At 39.6% G+C, this 18,529-nt stretch overlaps 1 protein-coding gene across 2 annotated transcripts in view; it reads left to right on the forward strand.

Moving 5' to 3' along the window:
• Positions 1-18,529, forward strand: part of CPQ (carboxypeptidase Q) — a 463,292-nt gene that overhangs the window by 349,951 nt on the left and 94,812 nt on the right. For both annotated transcript variants that reach the window (XM_082858694.1, XM_082858693.1), the window contains one exon: positions 2,492-2,583. In XM_082858694.1, the coding sequence (XP_082714820.1) occupies positions 2,492-2,583 (92 nt within the window). The remainder of the gene's footprint in view (positions 1-2,491; positions 2,584-18,529) is intronic.

The raw sequence follows: 18,529 nt of genomic DNA on the forward strand, positions 1-18,529 counted from the left end.
CATTTGCTTTTAAAAATTGATTTTTCTCTAACTTGTGCTAACTGTCCCTTGATCCTTATTTAGAGAATTCCATCATTTTAATAACTTGGTACTGTTTTGCTGGTAAATGAGGAGATATGTAAACAAAGTTTTTTCCTCTTCTTTATGGACCTAAAAACATGTTCAGAATTTTCATTTGCAGCACTTTATCTTTTTTATTTTTTTTTTTGTTGCAAGCAAAATGTCATTTGATTTAAATTGACACTAAGCACATTTCTGTTAGAGGAGCCAGTGACTATGGTCTTTAGATATAGACTGATTATATTTCTTAATCCAACAGCAGTTTTAAGTTTGTGCTATGAATGTGAGTCGGTGGTTTGACCCTGTGCAGCAGGCAGTGGGTACTTCACGATTCTTCTTTAGCAGGGGCTCAAATGACTTTGGAAGATTGTCCTGAGTATTTAGATGCCCCTTCTCTCTGTGGGTAAAAGTGTGTGCTCTGTGCCTGGCTATCCATTATGTAGTTTTATAATTCATTCATTGAATGTCTGTTGCATGGCAGACACAGATTGTCTTCATCACACCTCATTTCATCCTCACAACCACCCGGGGAAGCTGTTATGTTATGAGCATGTAATAGTCCCTCCACTCTTTAGATAAGGAAGCTGACGTTCAGGTAGATCTGTTTCCCAGTGGTTACACAGCTAGCGCCTATTAATAGCAGGGCTCACCAGATCTGTCCGCCTTTTTCAACTACAACGTTTTGCCTGGAAATGAGCTAGCAGGAAAGTTTTAGGAAATGAGGTTGAGAAGTGGTAGAGGGCTTTGAATTTTACTAGGGAGGCACCACACTTGGGATTAATTTATTCATTCAAGACCTATTTATTGGGCGCCTAATATGTGCCAAGCAGTCTGGGCATTGGGGGCATCACATTGAATCACAAAGCTTAAATACCTGCCGTTGAGAAGCTTACAGTATGGCTCTTGGAGGTTTTGAACAGAGAAATGACATGCTCTGGTATAAGTTTTACAGGAGTCTTGCTGACTGCAGTGCAGACCATCAGCTGCAGAGGGGCACAGGCTGAGTCAGGGAGACCAGTTAGGAGGACTGTTTTGCAACAGTCCAGGCAAAAGAAGGTGGGCCTTGAACCAGCGTGGTAGCAGAGGTGAAAAGTTGGATTCTAGATGGACTTAGAAGAAAACACCAATGGGATTTGCTGAACAATTGGATGTGGACATTGCTTGTCTAGGCTTTAACTGGAACTCAGGTCAGCCTGCCTCCTAAACCTGCGCTCTTTTAATTATGTTAAAATGCTCAAGTGTAAAGTAGCTTCACAATATTCAATTTAGTGAGAAACGTAGCTCCTTTTCAGTGCCTTGGCACTAGACTTGTGAAAGCAGACTACTTGTTGGTGTCCAGAGGAGGCAGGACAGAGCTCCATTTCCCAGGAGCATTTATCATCCAGGCTGAAGTCGACCCGCCGGCTCCCTTGAAGAAGGCCACGTGCCTGGGTGGTAGCAGTTGGTTATACTCGACGTCTATAGCGTGTCCATCTCGGAGCCATTCAAAGTCCTTCCCTATGGTTTCCCTGCAGTGAGGCAAGAGGACAGATCTTATTAATAAGATTTAAGCCCAGCTTCACATGTTTCTGCCTTTGTTATCTCTCAGAAACCACATCATCAGGTCCAAATCAGAAATGAATTTTAATTCTTGGTCAAAAAGTGGAACTTTTAGCATACTGTTTGACCATTGTAGTGAGCTTTTGCGGAGCGGACACAGTCACTCAAAAATGGTTCTAGATACGCCAGATCTGCTAGTAGCTTTAATAACTGCAGGATACAAGTTTGTATTTCCCGAGTCAATGAAATTGCCACCAAGCTGTTTGTGCGGTAATGAGATGAATAAAGTGTCATTCTCATTCAATTCATTTTCATTGACCTTAAGTGAATGACCTTATATGTCCAAGAAGGAGGGGAACATGACCCTGGGCAAACATAAACACTGCATCTGCTTCACAATCATTACTAAGGACAGCATGGGCAGCTAGCTATACTTGTGGATTTAGACTAAGACGCAACTCCCGACACACCTTGTCTTGAAGCAGAGGCAAATGATTGGGTTTCAGTTAATCGTTGGAAGGCCTCGTGATCTGTCTAGAGCCTAACTGCATCTTCTGGATGCAATCTAATATCCCAATGAACTTGGCCATCCATTGGGTCCTACTGGGCAGGTTGTCCAGTTAAGGATATGAATAGAGGCTCTCAATTCCTGGCCGGCAGACCGCATTTATCACAACCCCTTTCTTCATTAACCTGCCCTGGAGATCAGCCCTGAGGGTACTCCTTTGTTGTGTCAGCCACACCCTAAATCAAGCAGCCACACCAGTAAGAGATGAATGTGCACACCTCTGATTCCCTCCCGCCTCCAGAATGCAGATAAGAGGCCCTGCCACTTTTCAAAAATTCAAAAGCAACTGAAGAAGCACTTGTTTTATTTTATTATTTTTCCCAGGGCTGCGTCCAAAGAGGACTCTGCGTTTGGTGCTCTGGACTGCAGAGGAGCAAGGTGGAATCGGTGCCCTGCAGTATTACCAATTACACAAGGTAAGAGAGCAGCCGTGGACTGCTGGGCATTTGCACATGTAATATCAGTGTAAATACAGCAAAAGCACTGATGCTTTTAGTTTAAGAATTTCCCCTATTGTCCTGAAGACTCAGCAATACTTTGCGGTAGGCTGGCCCTGGCAAACACCCCTTGCAGAAGTCTTCATCCAGCTCCATAAAGGAGAATGCACTGGTGAGCTGAGGGTGCTGGGATGGAGCTGAGTGATTTTCTATTTCTACATTAGTCTGTAGCCTTAGGAAAATTACACCGGCTATGTGGCCATTTTCCTAAACTCTCTAGTTCTGCTATATTCATGTATGCCAGAGAAATAGTAATAGGTTAACATTCCCTGTTCCTACTGAGTCCACCCCCATAACCCAATGTCCCAAATCCTCCTGGGAGCGCTGGTATTTGAAAGCCACATCCTGAGACCTTGAGTCAGCAAGGAGCATTGATAATGGCCATGGGAATAGCAGCAACGAGAGGTCTCAGACCTGGGAATGTGGAGGCCAGTGTGGTTTGACAGTGACCAATATAAGGCAAAAGTGAAGCTTGAAGCAAGAAGGTGATAGTGGAAGACCATAAACAGGAATAAAGGACCACGTTTAAGGCAGGCGACAGGGACTCCCAAGGCAAAAGAAGTAAAAGCAAAAATAAATAAGTGAGATCTAATCAAACTTGAAAGCTTTTGCACAGCAAAGGAAACCACCAACAAAACCAAAAGGCAATCTACGGAATGGGAGAAAATATTTGCAAATGGCACGATCGACAAAGGGTTAATAGCCAAAATACACAAACAACTCATGCAACTCAATGTCAAAAAATGGGCAGAAGACCTAATAATACATTTTTCCAAAGAAGACATACAGATGGCCAACAGGCACGTGAAAAGATGCTCAACATCTCTAATTATTAGAGAGACTCAAATCAAAACCACAATGAGGTATCACCTCACACTAGTCAGAATGACCATCATCAAAATGTCTATAGATAATAAATGCTGGAGAGGGTGTGGAGAAAAGGGAACCCTCTTGCACTGTTGGTGGGAATGTAAATTGATACAGCCACTGTGGAGAACAGTATGGAGGTTCCTTAAATAACTAAAAATAGAACTACCATATGCCCCAGCAATCCCACTACTAGGCATATACCCAGAGAAAACCATAATTCAAAAAGACACATGCACCCCAATGTTCATTGCAGCACTATTTACAATAGCCAGGTCATGGAAGCAACCTAAATGCCAATCGACAGACTAATGGATAAAGAAGACATGGTACATATATACAATGGAATATTAATCAGCCATAAAAAGGAACGAAATTGGGTCATTTGTAGAGCTGTGGATGCGTATAGAGACTGCCATACAGAGTGAAGTAAGTCAGAAAGAGAAAAACAAATATCGTATATTAATGCATATATGTGGAGTCTAGAAAATGGTACAGATGATCTGGTTTGCAGAGCAGAAATTGAGACACAGATGTAGAGAACAAACATATGGACACCAAGGGGGGAAAGCGGAGGGCGGGTGGGGGTAGTGGTGTGATGAATTGGGAGATTGGGATTGACATGTATACACTGATGTGTATAAAATGGTTGACTAATAAGAAAAAATAAATAAAAAATAAGCATAAAAAAATCATATGCTAAAACTTATTGCCTAACTAATTTTCAAAATTCTAATCAGATTAATAGCTGCCTTTATGTCATAGTTATGCTTATGAAGTATTACTTCAATTATTATAATAATTGCTAGCCTTAGTAAATTGTTCTGTAATATGTGAGATTCTTTGTGGTTTGTGTATAAATTTTGAAACTAAAGTAGAACTTTATTGTAATATCTAAAACACACTTTCCAAGGAAACAAACTTCGGCTCAAAAAGGTCTATGAGCATTTTGGCAGGCATTACTAAGTAAAATAATTCTAACAGGAAGTACTGAGTTTTTCACTTTACATGTGTAATATACATGTACATTTATATTATTTATAACAATAATATTTTCCTGTAAAATACTTACATAATTGGCTCCAAACAAAATTTATAAAATTATCATGTAGGTCATACAAAGTTATAAATAATTTATTGTATGGAAATATATTTTGGAGTCAACTAGAATAGCAATCATTCCTGGTATCCATCCAGCATGCCCGTAACAATTCATAGCATAAAGTCCTATAAAGGTTGTGTACATATTATTCTCTTATTTTTTAAAAAATGCTACTTCGCGTATTTTGATAAACTGTAAACTATTTTCTCCTAGTGTTCAAGTTCTTTCCACTGTATCTTCACATTAGCACATGAAGTTGAGAATTATTTATATGTATATTGTTTGTGCTTTATGTTTATTGATTTGTTTATAAGTAACACACATTTTACGCTAACAGTGTTTTATTGAGGTATAAGTAGCACAGAGTGATAAAATGCACAGATCTTAAGTATACAGTGCAATATATATTTGGCAAATGTATACCCCTGTGTAACCATTGCCCAGATCAAGATATAGAGCGTTCCTGTTATCCTAGGAAATTTCCCTTTCAGATCAACCTCTGACTCCACCAAAGATAACTAAAGATAACTATTATACTGATTTTTATTACCACAGATTGTTTATGCCTGTTCTTGAACTTCAGTGATACAGTATATACTCCTGGGCTTCCTGCAATATGTAAACAAGTATGGTTCTGTGATTCTTCTGTGCTGTTGCGGTAACAGCAGTTTGTCTCTTTCTGTTGCAGAGGAGTTTTTAAAAAAAATTTTTAACACCTTTATTGGAGTATAATTGCTTTACAATGTTGTGTTAGTTTCTGCTGTATAACAAAGTGAACGAGCTATATGTATACATATATCCCCATATCCCCTCCCTCTTGCGTCTCCCTCCCACCCTCCCTATCCACCCCTCTAGGTGGTCACAAAGCACCGAGCTGATCTCCCTGTGCTATGCGGCTGCTTCCCACTAGCTATCTATTTTACATTTGGTAGTGTATATATGTCCATTGCTGCTCACTCACTTCGTTCCAGCTTACCCTTCCCACTCCCTGTGTCCTCAATTCCATTCCCTACATCTGCGTCTTTATTCCTGTCCTGCCCCTAGGTTCATCAGAACCTATTTTTTGGGGGGATTCCCCATATATGTGTTAGCATACGATATTTGTTTTTCTCTTTCAGACTTACTTCACTCTGTATGACAGACTCTAGGTCCATCAAACTCACTACAAATAGTTCAATTTCATTTCTTTTTATGGCTGAGTAATATTCCATTGTAAACATGTTCCACATCTTCTTTATCCATTCATCTGTCGATAGACACTTAGGTTGCTTCCATGTCCTGACTATTGTAAATAGAGCTGCAATGAACATTGTGGTACATGTTTCTTTGAATTATGGTTTTCTCAGAATATATGCCCAGTAGTGGGATTGCTGGATCATATGGTAGTTCTATTTTTCATTTTTTAAGGAACTCCATACCGTTCTCCATAGTAACTGTATCAATTTACAATGCCACCAACAGTGCAAGAGGGTTCCGTTTTGTTCACACCGTCTCCAGCATTTATTGTTTGTAGATTTTCTGATGGTAGCCATTCTGATGGGTGTGAAGTGATACCTCATTGTAGTTTTGATTTGCATTTCTCTAATGATTAATGATGTTGAGAATCCTTTCATGTGTTTGTTGGCAATCTGTATATCTTCTTTGGAGAAATGTCTATTTAGCCCTTCTGCCCATTTTTGGATTGGGTTGTTCTTTTGATGTTGAGCTGCATGAGCTGATTGTATATTTTGGAGATTGATCCTTTGTCAGTTGCTTCGTTTGCAAATATTTCTCCCATTCTGGTGGTTGTCTTGTCTCGTTTATGGTTTCCTTTGCTGTGCAAAAGCTTTTAAGTTTCATTAGGTCCCATTTGTTTATTTTTCTTTTTATTTCATTTCTCTAGGAGCTGGGTCAAAAAGGATCTTGCTGTGATTTATGTCATAGAGTGTTCTGCCTGTGTTTTCCTCTAGGAGTTTTATAGTGTCTGGCCTTACACTTTGGTCTTTAATCCACCCTATACTGTTGTATACGGTGTTAGGGAGTGTTCTAATTTCATTCTTTTACATGTAGCTGTCCAGTTATCCCAACACCACTTATTGAAGAGGCTGTCTTTTTTCTATTGTATATTCTTGCCTCCTTTATCAAAAATAAGGTGACCATATGTGCGTGGGTTTACCTCTGGGCTTCCTATCCTGTTCCACTGATCTATATTTCTGTTTTTGTGCCGGTATCATACTGTCTTCATTACTGTAGCTTTGTAGTATAGTCTGAAGTCCAGGAGCCTGATTCCTCCAGTTCCGTTTTTCTTTCTCAAGATTGCTTTGGCTGGGGCTGCCCTGGTGGTGCAGTGGTTAAGAATCCACCTGCCAATGCAGGGGGCACGTGTTTGAGCCCAGGTCCAGGAAGATCCCACATGCCGTAGAACAGCTAAGCCCAGGTGCCACAACTACTGAGCCTGTGCTCTAGAGCCCACGAGCCACAACCACTGAGCCCGAGTGCCACAACTACTATAGGCCGTGCACCTAGAGCCTGTGGTCCACAACAAGAGGAGCCACTGCAATGAGGAGCCTGCACACCACAACGAAGAGTAGCCCCCACTCACTGCAACTAGAGAAATCCCATGCACAGCAACAAAGACCCAGTATAGCCAAAGAATAATTACTTAATTAATTAAAAAGATTTCTCTGGCTATTCAGGGTCTTTTGTGTTTCCATACAAATTGTAAAATTTTTTGTTCTAGTTCTGTGAAAAATGCCATTGGTAGTTTGATACGGATTGCATTGAACCTGTAGATTGCTTTGGGTAGTATAGTCGTTTTCACAATGTTGATTCTTCCAATCCAAGAACATGGTGTATCCCTCCCTCTGTTTGTATCATCTCTAATTTATTTCATCAGTGTCTTATAGTTTTCTGCATATAGGTCTTTTGTCTCCTACAGTAGGTTTATTCCTAGGTATTTTATTCTTCTTGTTGCAGTGGTAAATGGGAGTATTTCCTTAATTTCTCTTCCAGATTTTTCATCATTAGTGGACAGGAATGCAAGAGATTTCTGTATGTTAATTTTGTATCCTGCTGCTTTACCAAATTCATTGATTAGCTCTAGTAGTTTTCTGGTAGAGTCTTTAGGATTCTCAATATATAGTATCATGTCATCTACAAAGAGTGACAGCTTTACTTCTCCTTTTCTGATTTGGATTCCTTTTATTTCTTTTTCTTCTCTGATTGCCGTGGCTAAAACGTCCAAAACTATGTTGAATAATAGTGGTGAGAGTGGCAACCTTGTCTTGTTCCTGATCTTAGTGGAAATGATTTCAGTTTTGCACCATTGAGAATGATGTCGGCTGTGGGTTTGTCATATATGGCCTTTATTATGTTGAGGTAAGTTCCCTCTAGGCCTACTTTCTGGTGGGTTTTAATCATAAATGGCTGTTGAATTTTGTTGAAAGCTTTTTCTGCATCTTTTGAGATTATCATATGTTTTTTTTCCTTCAGTTTGTTAATATGGTATATCACATTGATTGATCTGCATATATTGAAGAATCCTTGCATTCCTGGGATAAACCCCACTTGATCATGGTGTATGATCCTTTTAATGTGCTGTTGGATTTTGTTTGCTAGTATTTTGTTGAGGATTTTTCCATCTATGTTCATCAGTGTTATTGGTCTGTAGTTTTCTTTGCTTCTGACATCTTTGTCTGGTTTTGGTATCAGGGTGATGGTGGCCTCATAGAATGAGTTTGGGAGTGTTTCTCCCTCTGCTATATTTTGGAAGACTTTGAGAAGAATAGGTGTTAGCTCTAAGTGTTTGATAGAATTCCCCTGAGTCCTGGTCCTGGGGTTTTGCTTGTTGGAAGATTTGTAATCACAGTCTCAATATCAGTGCTTGTGATTGGTCTGTTTATGTTTTCTCTTTCTTCCTGGTTCAGTCTTGGAAGGTTGTGCTTGTCTAAAAATGTGTCCATGTTTTCCAGGTTGTCCATTTTATTGGCATATAGTTGCTTGTAGTAATCTCTCATGATCCTTTGTATTTCTGCAGTGTCATTTGTTACTTCTCCTTTTTCATTTCTAATTCTATTGATTTGAGTCTTCTCCCTTTTTTTCTTGATGAGTCTGGCTAATGGTTTACCAATTTTGTTTATCTTCTCCAAGAACCAGCTTTTAGTTTTATTGATCTTTGCTATTGTTTCCTTCATTTCTTTTTCATTTATTTCTGATCTGATCTTTATGATTTTGTTCCTTCTGCTAACTTTGGCATTTTTTTGTTCTTTCTCGAATTGCTTTAGATGTACAGTTAGGTTGTTTATTTGAGATGTTTCTTGTTTCTTAAGGTAGGATTGTATTGCTATAAAATTCCCTCTTAGAACTGCTTTTGCTGCATCCTATAGGTTTTGGGTCATCGTGTTTTCATATTCGTTTGTTTCTAGATATTTTTTTATTTCCCTTTTGGTTTCTCCAGTAATCTCTTGGTTATTTAGTAGCGTATTGTTTAGCCTCCATGTGTTTGTATTTTTTACAGTTTTTTTCCTGTAATTGATATCTAGTCTCATAGTGTTGTGGTCAGAAAAGATGCTTGATATGATTTCAATTCTCTTAAATTTACCAAGTCTTCATTTATGACCCAATATATGATCTATTCTGCAGAATCTTCCATGAGCACTTGAGAAAAGTGTATTCTGTTGTTTTTGGATGGAATGTCCTATAAATATCAATGAAGTCCGTCTTGTTTAATGTATCATTTAAAGCTTGTGTTTCTTTATTTATTTTCATTTTGGATGATCTTTCCATTGATGAAAATACGGTGTTAAAGTCCCCTGCTGTTATTGTGTTACTGTTCATTTCCGCTTTTATGGCTGTTAGCTTTTGCCTTATCTACTGAGGTGCTCCTATATTGGGTGCATAAATATTTACAATTGTTATATCTTCTTCTTGGATTGATCCCTTGATCATTATGTAATGTCCTTCTTTGTCTCTTGTAATAGTCTTTTTTTATTATTATTATTTTTTACAAACCACTGCGTCAAGGGCTGACTTTCAATAGATCGCAGCGAGGGAGCTGCTCTGCTACGTATGAAACCCCGACCCAGAAGCAGGTCGTCTACGAATGGTTTAGCACCAGGTTCCCCAATAGTCTTTATTTTAGTCTATTTTGTCTGATACGAAAATTGCTACTCCAGCTTTCTTTTGATTTCCATTTGCATGGAACATCTTTTTCCATCCCCTCACTTTCAATCTGTATGTGTCCCTAGGTCTGAAGTGGGTCTCTTGTAGACAGCATATATATGGGTCTTGTTTTTGTATTCATTCAGCCAGTCTATGTCTTTTGTTTGGAGTATTTAATTCATTTACATTTGAAGTAATTATCGATATGTATGTTCCTATTAACGCTATCTCAATTGTTTTGGGTTTGTTTTTGTGGGTCTTTTCCTGCTCTTGTGTTTCCTGCCCAGAGAAGTTCCTTTAGCATTTGTTGTAGAGCTGGTTTGGTGGTGCTGAATTCTCTTAACTTTTGCTTGTCTGTAAAGGTTTTAATTTCTCTGTCGAATCTGAATGAGGTCCCTGCTGGCTAGGGTAATTTTGGTTGTAGGTTTTTCCCTTTCATCACTTTAGATATGTCCTGCCACTCCCTTCTGGCTTGCAGAGTTTCTGCTGAAAGATCAGCTGTTAACCTTATGGGGATTCCCTTGTGTGTTATTTGTTGCTTTTCCCTTGCTGTTTTTAATATTTTTTCTTTGTATTTAATTTTTGATAGTTTGATTAATATGTGTCTTGGCATGTTTCTCCTTGGATTTATCCTGTATTGGACTTTCTGGGCTTCCTGGACTTGATTGACTATTTCTTTTCCCATGTTAGGGAAGTTTTTGACTATAATCTCTTCAAATATTTTTTCATTCCCTTTCTTTTTCTCTTCTTCTTCTGGGACCCCTATAATTCGAATGTTGGTGCGTTTAATGTTGTCCCAGGGGTCTCTGAGGCTGTACTCAACTCTTTTCATTCTTTTTTCATTATTCTGCTCTGCAGTAGTTATTTCCACTATTTTATCTTCCAGGTCACGTATCCGTTCTTCTGCTTCAGTTATTCTGCTAATGATTCCTTCTAGAGTATTTTTAATTTCATTTATTTTGTTGTTCATCATTGTTTGTTTGCTCTTTAATTCTTCTAGGTCCTTGTTAAACGTTTCTTGTATTTTCTCCATTCTATTTCCACGATTTTGGATCATCTTTCCTATCGTTACTCTGAATTCTTTTTCAGGTAGACTGCCTATTTCCTCTTCATTTGTTTGGTCTGGTGGGTTTTTACCTTGCTTCGTCATCTGCTGCATATTTCTCTGTCTTCTCATTTTGTTTAACATACTGTGTTTGGTGTCTCCTTTTCACAGGCTGCAGGTTCATAGTTCCTGTTGTTTTTGGTGTCTGCCCCCAGTGGGTGAGATTGGTTCAGTGACTTTGTAGGCTTCTTGGTGTAGGGGACTGGTGCCTGTGTTCTGGTGGGTGGGCCTGGATCTTGTGTTTCTGGTGGGCATGGCTGTGTTTGGTGGTGTGTTTTGGGGTGTCTGTGAACTTAGTATGTTTTTAGGCAGGCTCTCTGCTAATGGGTGGGGTTGTGTTCCTGTTTTGCTAATTGTTTGGCATGGGGTGTCCAGCACTGGAGCTTGCTGGCCATTGGGTGGAGCTGGGTCTTAGTGTTGAGATGGAGGTGTCTGGTGCCGATTGATATTACGTGGGGCTGGGAGGTCTCTGGTGGTCCAGTGTCCTGAACTCTGCTGGCCCACCTCAGAGGCTCAGGCCTGACACCTGGCCAGAGCACCAAGACCCTATTAGCCGCATAGCAGTGAAAGTGGCAGTCTCCATTCTGAAGTCAGATTATGAGGGTCTACAATAGCTGTTCAGCTAGAACAGGCTGACTTGGGAGCACTTTGTCTATGAAGCTGTCTCCAGCAGCTGGTGGCTAAAAGAGTAGGTCTCCGCACGTGCTGCCAGTATCTTAAACATTTATATAGAGGTCTTCACTGGGTTCAGTCACAGATTCGGTACAGATTGTCTCAAGAACGCCTTACTCTCTCACGGCTGTGTGCTTGAAACAGCCCTAAGGCTGAGGGTCTACAAGCTGCAGAAAGACAAGACCACCCTAGGTGTCCTGGAAGCCATCATTCTTGCCAGGAACCCTGTTGCTGCTGTCGTGGAATCCGGCTTCCCCTGCCACTTCCAGAAGAAGAAGCTGAAGAGTAGTTTTTTATTGTGTGAATAGTATATACCACAACTTCTTTATCCATTCTCCTATTGATGGTCATTTGGGTTGCTTCTAGTTTTAGCTATTATAAATAAGGCTGATATGACCATTTTTGAACAAATCTTTTGATGAACATATGCATTTCTTTTCTTTTCTAGGAGTAGAATTGCTGGGTCATATGGTAGATGAATGTCTAACTTTGTTAGAAACTGCCCAAGTGGTAGGAGGCTGTACAATTCAGCGTTCCACCAGCAACACATGAGAGTCCTAATTACTCCCCATCCTTCCCAATACTTAGTAGTATTTGTTAGACTTTTTATTTCTGGCCATTCTTGTGGGAGTAATACTTTTATGTTTTACAAGGTACCAGTCTGAAAAGTCCCAAGAAAAGTTCTGACTCCACTTTTTTTTTTTTTCGTGGTACGCGGGCCTCTCACTGTTGTGGCCTCTCCCGTTGCGGAGCACAGGCTCCGGACGTGCAGGCTCAGCAGCCATGGCTCACGGACCCAGCCGCTCCGCTGCACGTGTGATCTTCCCGGACCGGGGCACGAACCCGCGTCCCCTGCATCGGCAGGCGGACTCTCAACCACTGCACCACCAGGGAAGCCCCTGACTCCACTTTTGATAGTCATCATTCTTTCACCCTTTCCTGCTTCCTTGCCTTAAGACTACCACCTTCATTCTGTATTCTGCCTTATGACTTAGCGAGGTCAAGGGCCTTTTACCCAGCTGTTAATGGTTGGAGTGACCTTATTTCCATTTGGAGGCGCAGCCCGGAAGAGCAGGACATAGAAATGCCATCCTCTCATAAGCAACGCTGACTCCCTGGAGGCAGACTCTGCATGGGGGCTGGGGCTGCTGGAACTCAGCTGGAGCCAAAGGGAGCCTGAGGCAAGAAGGAGCCCCAAAAGCGTTTGGGGAGGGAGATTTTCCTCATGCCCAGAAAGGAAGTTATTCTAGAAAGCAGGAAAAAAGATGTCAGAAAATGCTTTGTGTTATTTTTTATTGATAAAATTTTTTTTTTTAAATATGAACTGCTTTTTGGTTGAATTCAGCTTGCATTCACTGAGAAGGAAATGTCACCACATATGGAAGGATATTATTGTGCTCTAGTGATTTTTAAGAGTTTACTTATAGGAGTGGAATTTAACTATGGAATTAAAAAATATTACAGATGATTTTATTGAATTTTCAAGTCAATGAGGAAAATGAGTATTGTCCAGATGCCATTTGCCTAATCTGCTTTTCATGGGAACAATGTTACTTTCTTCTTTACTCTTGGAAGGAGAGCAGGATGTCATTTCTCATGTCCTGAAACATACAAAGAAGGAAAACCGCCCTAGAATAGTCTCAACTGGATTGCTGGCGTATTTTAATCTTTTCCATTTTAAGCAAAAATATGATCTGGCATAATTATAATGAGTAAGGTAATCTGGCCTTGAGAAAGCCTCATTACACAAAGTAATCAAATAAAATAGTTTGATATGTTCTCTTTTGGCATGAAAAATATTTTAACCTTTTCCTGATTTATTGCACAAACTACTGGCAATTGAATTACTGGGATTATGAACACTGCCGTGTTCTGGTAGTCATTAATATAGGCAATATCTTAAACAGGCTTTATTAAATGAGGGATGGGAGGTATGATCATTCTAAATACATTATTTTATCCTAACTCTAGCCAACTGTAAAACAGAAAATGTTAAAATGAATACATATAATATTTTGTCAGAATTTCTGATGTTGCCACGCTGAGGAACAAAACTTCCCCTTTACTTAAGTAAATATACAAAAATGCTAGCTTCTTTTAGTTTAGTAGTAAAGTTCTTGCCAACTTCCCAGCCCACGCTGGGTTCATGTTCCACTCGAAAATAAAGGGATATTTAGAAATGCTTGTGAGAATTCTTCATGTTATCTGGGCAAATGGGTTTACTTTGACATTTTTATTTTGCCAACCCTACTGCCTCTATATAATGTTAATTTAGCTAGATTGACAGTGCTAGAGTGAGCACAGTTTTGTACTCATCTGCAGCTCTGGTTATAAAAATAATAGACCTGATATACTCATTCAGCGTAATTGTGTCTGGACTGTGTCTCCAGAACGGCCTTGCTTGTATCGTTAATGTTCCATGCAGTATAGATGTACTAATCAGAGGTTATTGTTTTAATCATTACTGCTGGGCTTTTATGCATCCCATGTTTTTCTTTCAGTGCCTAGGTATTTGCATTAGTCTGTCGAGCACATCCCAAAATTGGTTTAAATTTCATTTATCTCAGCGTGTTCTTGGTCTGGAGCCCCATGTAGTTCCAACATTCACATAGTTTCTACAGCACACCTGGGTGCCCTTTGGGGTCTTATTAGAATCTGTGGATTTCATTTTTTTAAAAAAGGAAAGGGCTGTCTTTTGTATTTGTTTGCTTTCTCCTGAGAATTCCATTATGACTATGGGACTCCAGAATGTTCTGTATGGTATTTATATATAGATGTTACGTCAGCCTGGGAAGAGTTGTCAAACTGTTCCCTTTGGCATTAGGACCATCACATTATGCCATCTTGCAAATGAACATGAGTAGGCTTTCACTCACCTCTTTCCTTTATCTCTTTAGAAGGGATCCGTCTTCGCTAAGTTTTTATTATTTTTTTCCACATAAGAGAAAAGAAATAAAGTAAGAAGACTGTCTGTGACAACAAGAATGGCATCTTTGACCTTGCCTACTACAGTTGTGGGACAGTATTTATCATATAAGGCCTTATGGTTTCAGGTCACAGTGAAGTTGGCTTGGGTATTAGTTTTAGCCCATACATGTAAAGAACCATATCCTGACTTCTCTGCTACCATCACTAACCCAAAGAAGCCAACTGCATTTCAAAGTTGGTTCTGAGAACATTGTGCCAAAACACTCAGGTTCACTGTGAGTTCTTGTGGCTGGCATCTTATCTCATTTTGTTCTCCATTTGTGAAACCTTGAAGGACTTCAGTTTGTATCCAGCCCATTTTAGCAGCTTACTAGAGGTTGCCTACTAGGCAGTTTCTGCCTCAGTGCCTCCCTATTGCTACCCAGGTCGTGATCTGACCCGGAAGGACCCATAGCGTATTTAATGCATGAACTTCCTAAGGAAATCAGATTGGCACACCAGGATACACAAATCTGAACTGAGATGTCATGCTTAGGATCACAAGAGCCTTTGGGACTAAATTGTCTCATCCCCGTGCACTCGGGCCGTAGTACGTTACAGAGTCAGCAAACCACTTTTGAACCAGCAGCACTATTTTAATTTGCCTGGGAATGTCGTCTTCCCTTTGTCTTCTAAAAGCAGGGGTTGGCCAGCTTTCTTTACGGTCCAAGTAGTAAATATTTTAGGCTTTCAGGCCATATGATCTCTCTACTCAATTGTCATTGTAGTGCCAAAGTTGTCATAGACAATACTAAATAGATGAGCAGAGCTGTTTCCCAATAAAATATAAGGAGGAGAAGGAGAAGAAGGCAGAGAAGGAGAAGCGGGGGGAGGAGAGGAGGAGGAAGAGGTGGAGAAGGGAGAGGCGGTCGGAATCGGCATGCTGGCCATAATATGATGATTCCTGTTATTGGGAAGAAGTTTTTAGAGAACTTTCTTCTGAAGCCTTTTCCAATCTCATGATCACACCTTTTGGTGGAAGAGCTTTGTAGCACATGATGGTATTCTAACATTTAAAGTGTCTTATCTCTAACATTTAGATCTTTTTTTTTTTTTTTTTTTTTTTTTTTTTTTTTTGCTGTACGTGGGCCTCTCACTGTTGCGGCCTCTCCCGGTGAGGAGCAGAGGCTCCGGACACGCAGGCTCAGCGGCCATGGCTCACGGGCCCAGCCGCTCCGCGGCATGTGGGATCTTCCCGGACCGGGGCACGAACCCGTGTCCCCTGCATCGGCAGGCGGACTCTCAACCACTGCGCCACCAGGGAAGCCCCTAACATTTATATTTTAATATGACTGTTATTTGTATGCTCAGCAGTCAAGAGGTTGCAGTTTTTGTCCCTTAGGTATTTGGCCAACAGAACACACCATTACCAGGTCAGTCTGTAGCCTTAGTTCTAGCCCGATGAGCCACACAACAGGCATAGTAAGTTGATTGAAGGAAGGGGTTAACATACTTCCTCAATATTTCCTAAAGCAAGAGCAGAACCTTTTATTAAGATAACTACATGTGATAACATTTGAAAATATATTTTACATGGCATTTTTTTAAAAAGTGTACACATGTAGAAGCATCTTTTAAAGAAATGAACACTCTAATATATCTGGACGACTTTCTACTAATCCTTAACAGTTGCCATTCACTGTTTAACCACATCCTAGTTTTATCTGTAGCTTTGCCTGCAATGTTTCTTTTTTAAAATCTTCATTATTGTCTGGGAGAGAGGCTCTTCCCAGGAGACCTCGAGAAACTCATGTCTTTTGGTAATCAGTAGCCCTTCTGGAAGTTTGCCCCCTACTCTGGCTGCTGTGGTTTTTGTGTACTTGTGCTAGAATAATACATAATCATTGAAGAATGGTCTGTCGATGATGGCTTGAGGGATGAATGGGCAGAGTCAAACTAGCAGGGCTGCCAGCAACATCAATGCTAGAAAGCAGATACTGGATGGTGAGTTTACTTCGTACTCTGAGAGCAGTGTCTAGAAGTGACAATAGGTAGAACTAAAACCATGTTGCTTTTAGGGCTGAAGATCAAACAGGGAACTGAGAAGCAGAATTGTGGGACACAGCTGAGAGTGCAACCTGAGTATTGCCCACAGGCCTTTGTCTTTCTCTCTGGAACTCATCCTAACAGGCCATTCCTATAAGTATTAACCCAAGTCCTGTGCTGTCTTAAAGATACCACTTGTCCCCTGATAGAGAAAGTCTTGCTCTGGGTTTTCTAACTTCCTTATCAATTAGGGCACATCTATAATTCCTTCTGACTCATCTATTTGTGTTAAAAACATAAAGACATAATTTTTTCCTAACCAAAAGATTAGAACTCTGATTCCTTATTTTCTTTCATAAGATCTCACTCTTGCATCCTCTTATCAAATGGTTGTCCTGCATTTACAATTATTCATTCTAGAAGCTGAGGTTACCCCGAACAACCAGCAGTTTGTCTAAACTGCTTTGGTTTCAGAGTTCTCTTAAAGGAGAGTTCTCAGAATCAATTTCTCAAGAGCTTTTGTACCCCACACAGCAAAACATATATAAACAACAATTCGAATTTTAAAAGCTTAACAAGGCCTTTCAACAAAGGTTTAAACTGGTTTCATAACATGAGTTATTTTGAGATTAGACAGAATTTTCATTACTAGTTAAAACAGGAGTGTAATTTGCTTTTATAAATTTCTATGGTTTCATTTAATAAAACTCATCCCTGTGAAAACAGAGGTGATGCTGTGTTAAATACTTGTAAATGTGTTTCAGGAAACTCTCCAGGTATTAACTAAGGCCCGGGAGAATGTATAGCACGCATCCTTCCCCCCGACATTGGCATAACTGGATAGTATTTTCCCCTCCAAAGTGCTGGAATACTTTATCACGCCCCCAAAGAGCCAAATGGGAGACAATGAAGCTGTTTTGTCATTTGAATTAGGAAAGGTCAAAGGGAAGAGAATGTGATAGTAAACAGAGGGAAGAGTGCTTTGTGAAAATTGTCCATTTTTTTTTCATGTAAGGGAAAATACTTTTTTCCTTTTAATAGATATGGAAATTCAATACTAGAGAATTTTTTGGATGGACTTACAGAGAGAAAAGAAACAATCAAGAATTTTGAAAGCTCCCATTTCCCAAACAAATATGTACTATGTTCTTACTGTTTACAAGGTGTCATTGTAATCTCTTGCATCTATATGATCATTTATAAATATGAATACTTTTTCATAGACATTGATAATAGTCATGACCCTGGTAGTTGCCAGGCCATGGACTGCTTAACTTATATCATATTTGGGGGAAAAAAAAGAGGTTTGAGAGGTTAAAAAAAAGATGTACCCAAAGTTGCACAGCACAGATATGAGGTACAGAGCCTGAACTTGAACCTAGCTTTTCTGTCTCTAGACTTCAGCCATAAGGACTCCTCTGACCATGCAGTTCTCTGTATACTTATCTTACACATAGGATTTACCTACATTTATATTGATATGTACATTTATCCGCTTGTCATAGTCTGAAGCACATACACACCAATTGATTCAGGCATGGTGGCTACAGTAACACACGAATGGATGAATGGAGAAGTCACTTCCAAGTGCTTAGTTTAAAACACATATAGCACAGAATCATATTCTACCACATTTTGGAGTTTAAGGCCAAGGGATATTGTATAATCATGCAGACATTAGCTGTCACCAATAATTCTCAATGTTTTATATTTGCACTTTCTCTGAAAAGTGTAAAAATATATTTATTTGTCCCTGAAGTTAACTTTTTATATACTGCTACAATGATTAATTTTTTTTTAAATCTTCACTGAAATTTTCTTCTAATTTGGGGTATTTTCTAAGTAATTGTTTGTTTGTTTGTATTTAAGAAAGTGGACTCTAATTTATTCTTTCCTTGGTGGGGAGATTAAAAAAAATTATACCTTTAATATGTTCTTTTCTTCATATTGGGAACTCAGTTTGTTACTACTCTTGGCAAACTGTTTTCTGAATATGTGGAAAATTGTACCTGCCAGAATGGATTGGT

The sequence above is a fragment of the Leucopleurus acutus genome (genome assembly GCF_964270905.1).
Source record: "Leucopleurus acutus genome assembly, chromosome: 17".
Taxonomy (NCBI): domain Eukaryota; kingdom Metazoa; phylum Chordata; class Mammalia; order Artiodactyla; family Delphinidae; genus Leucopleurus; species Leucopleurus acutus.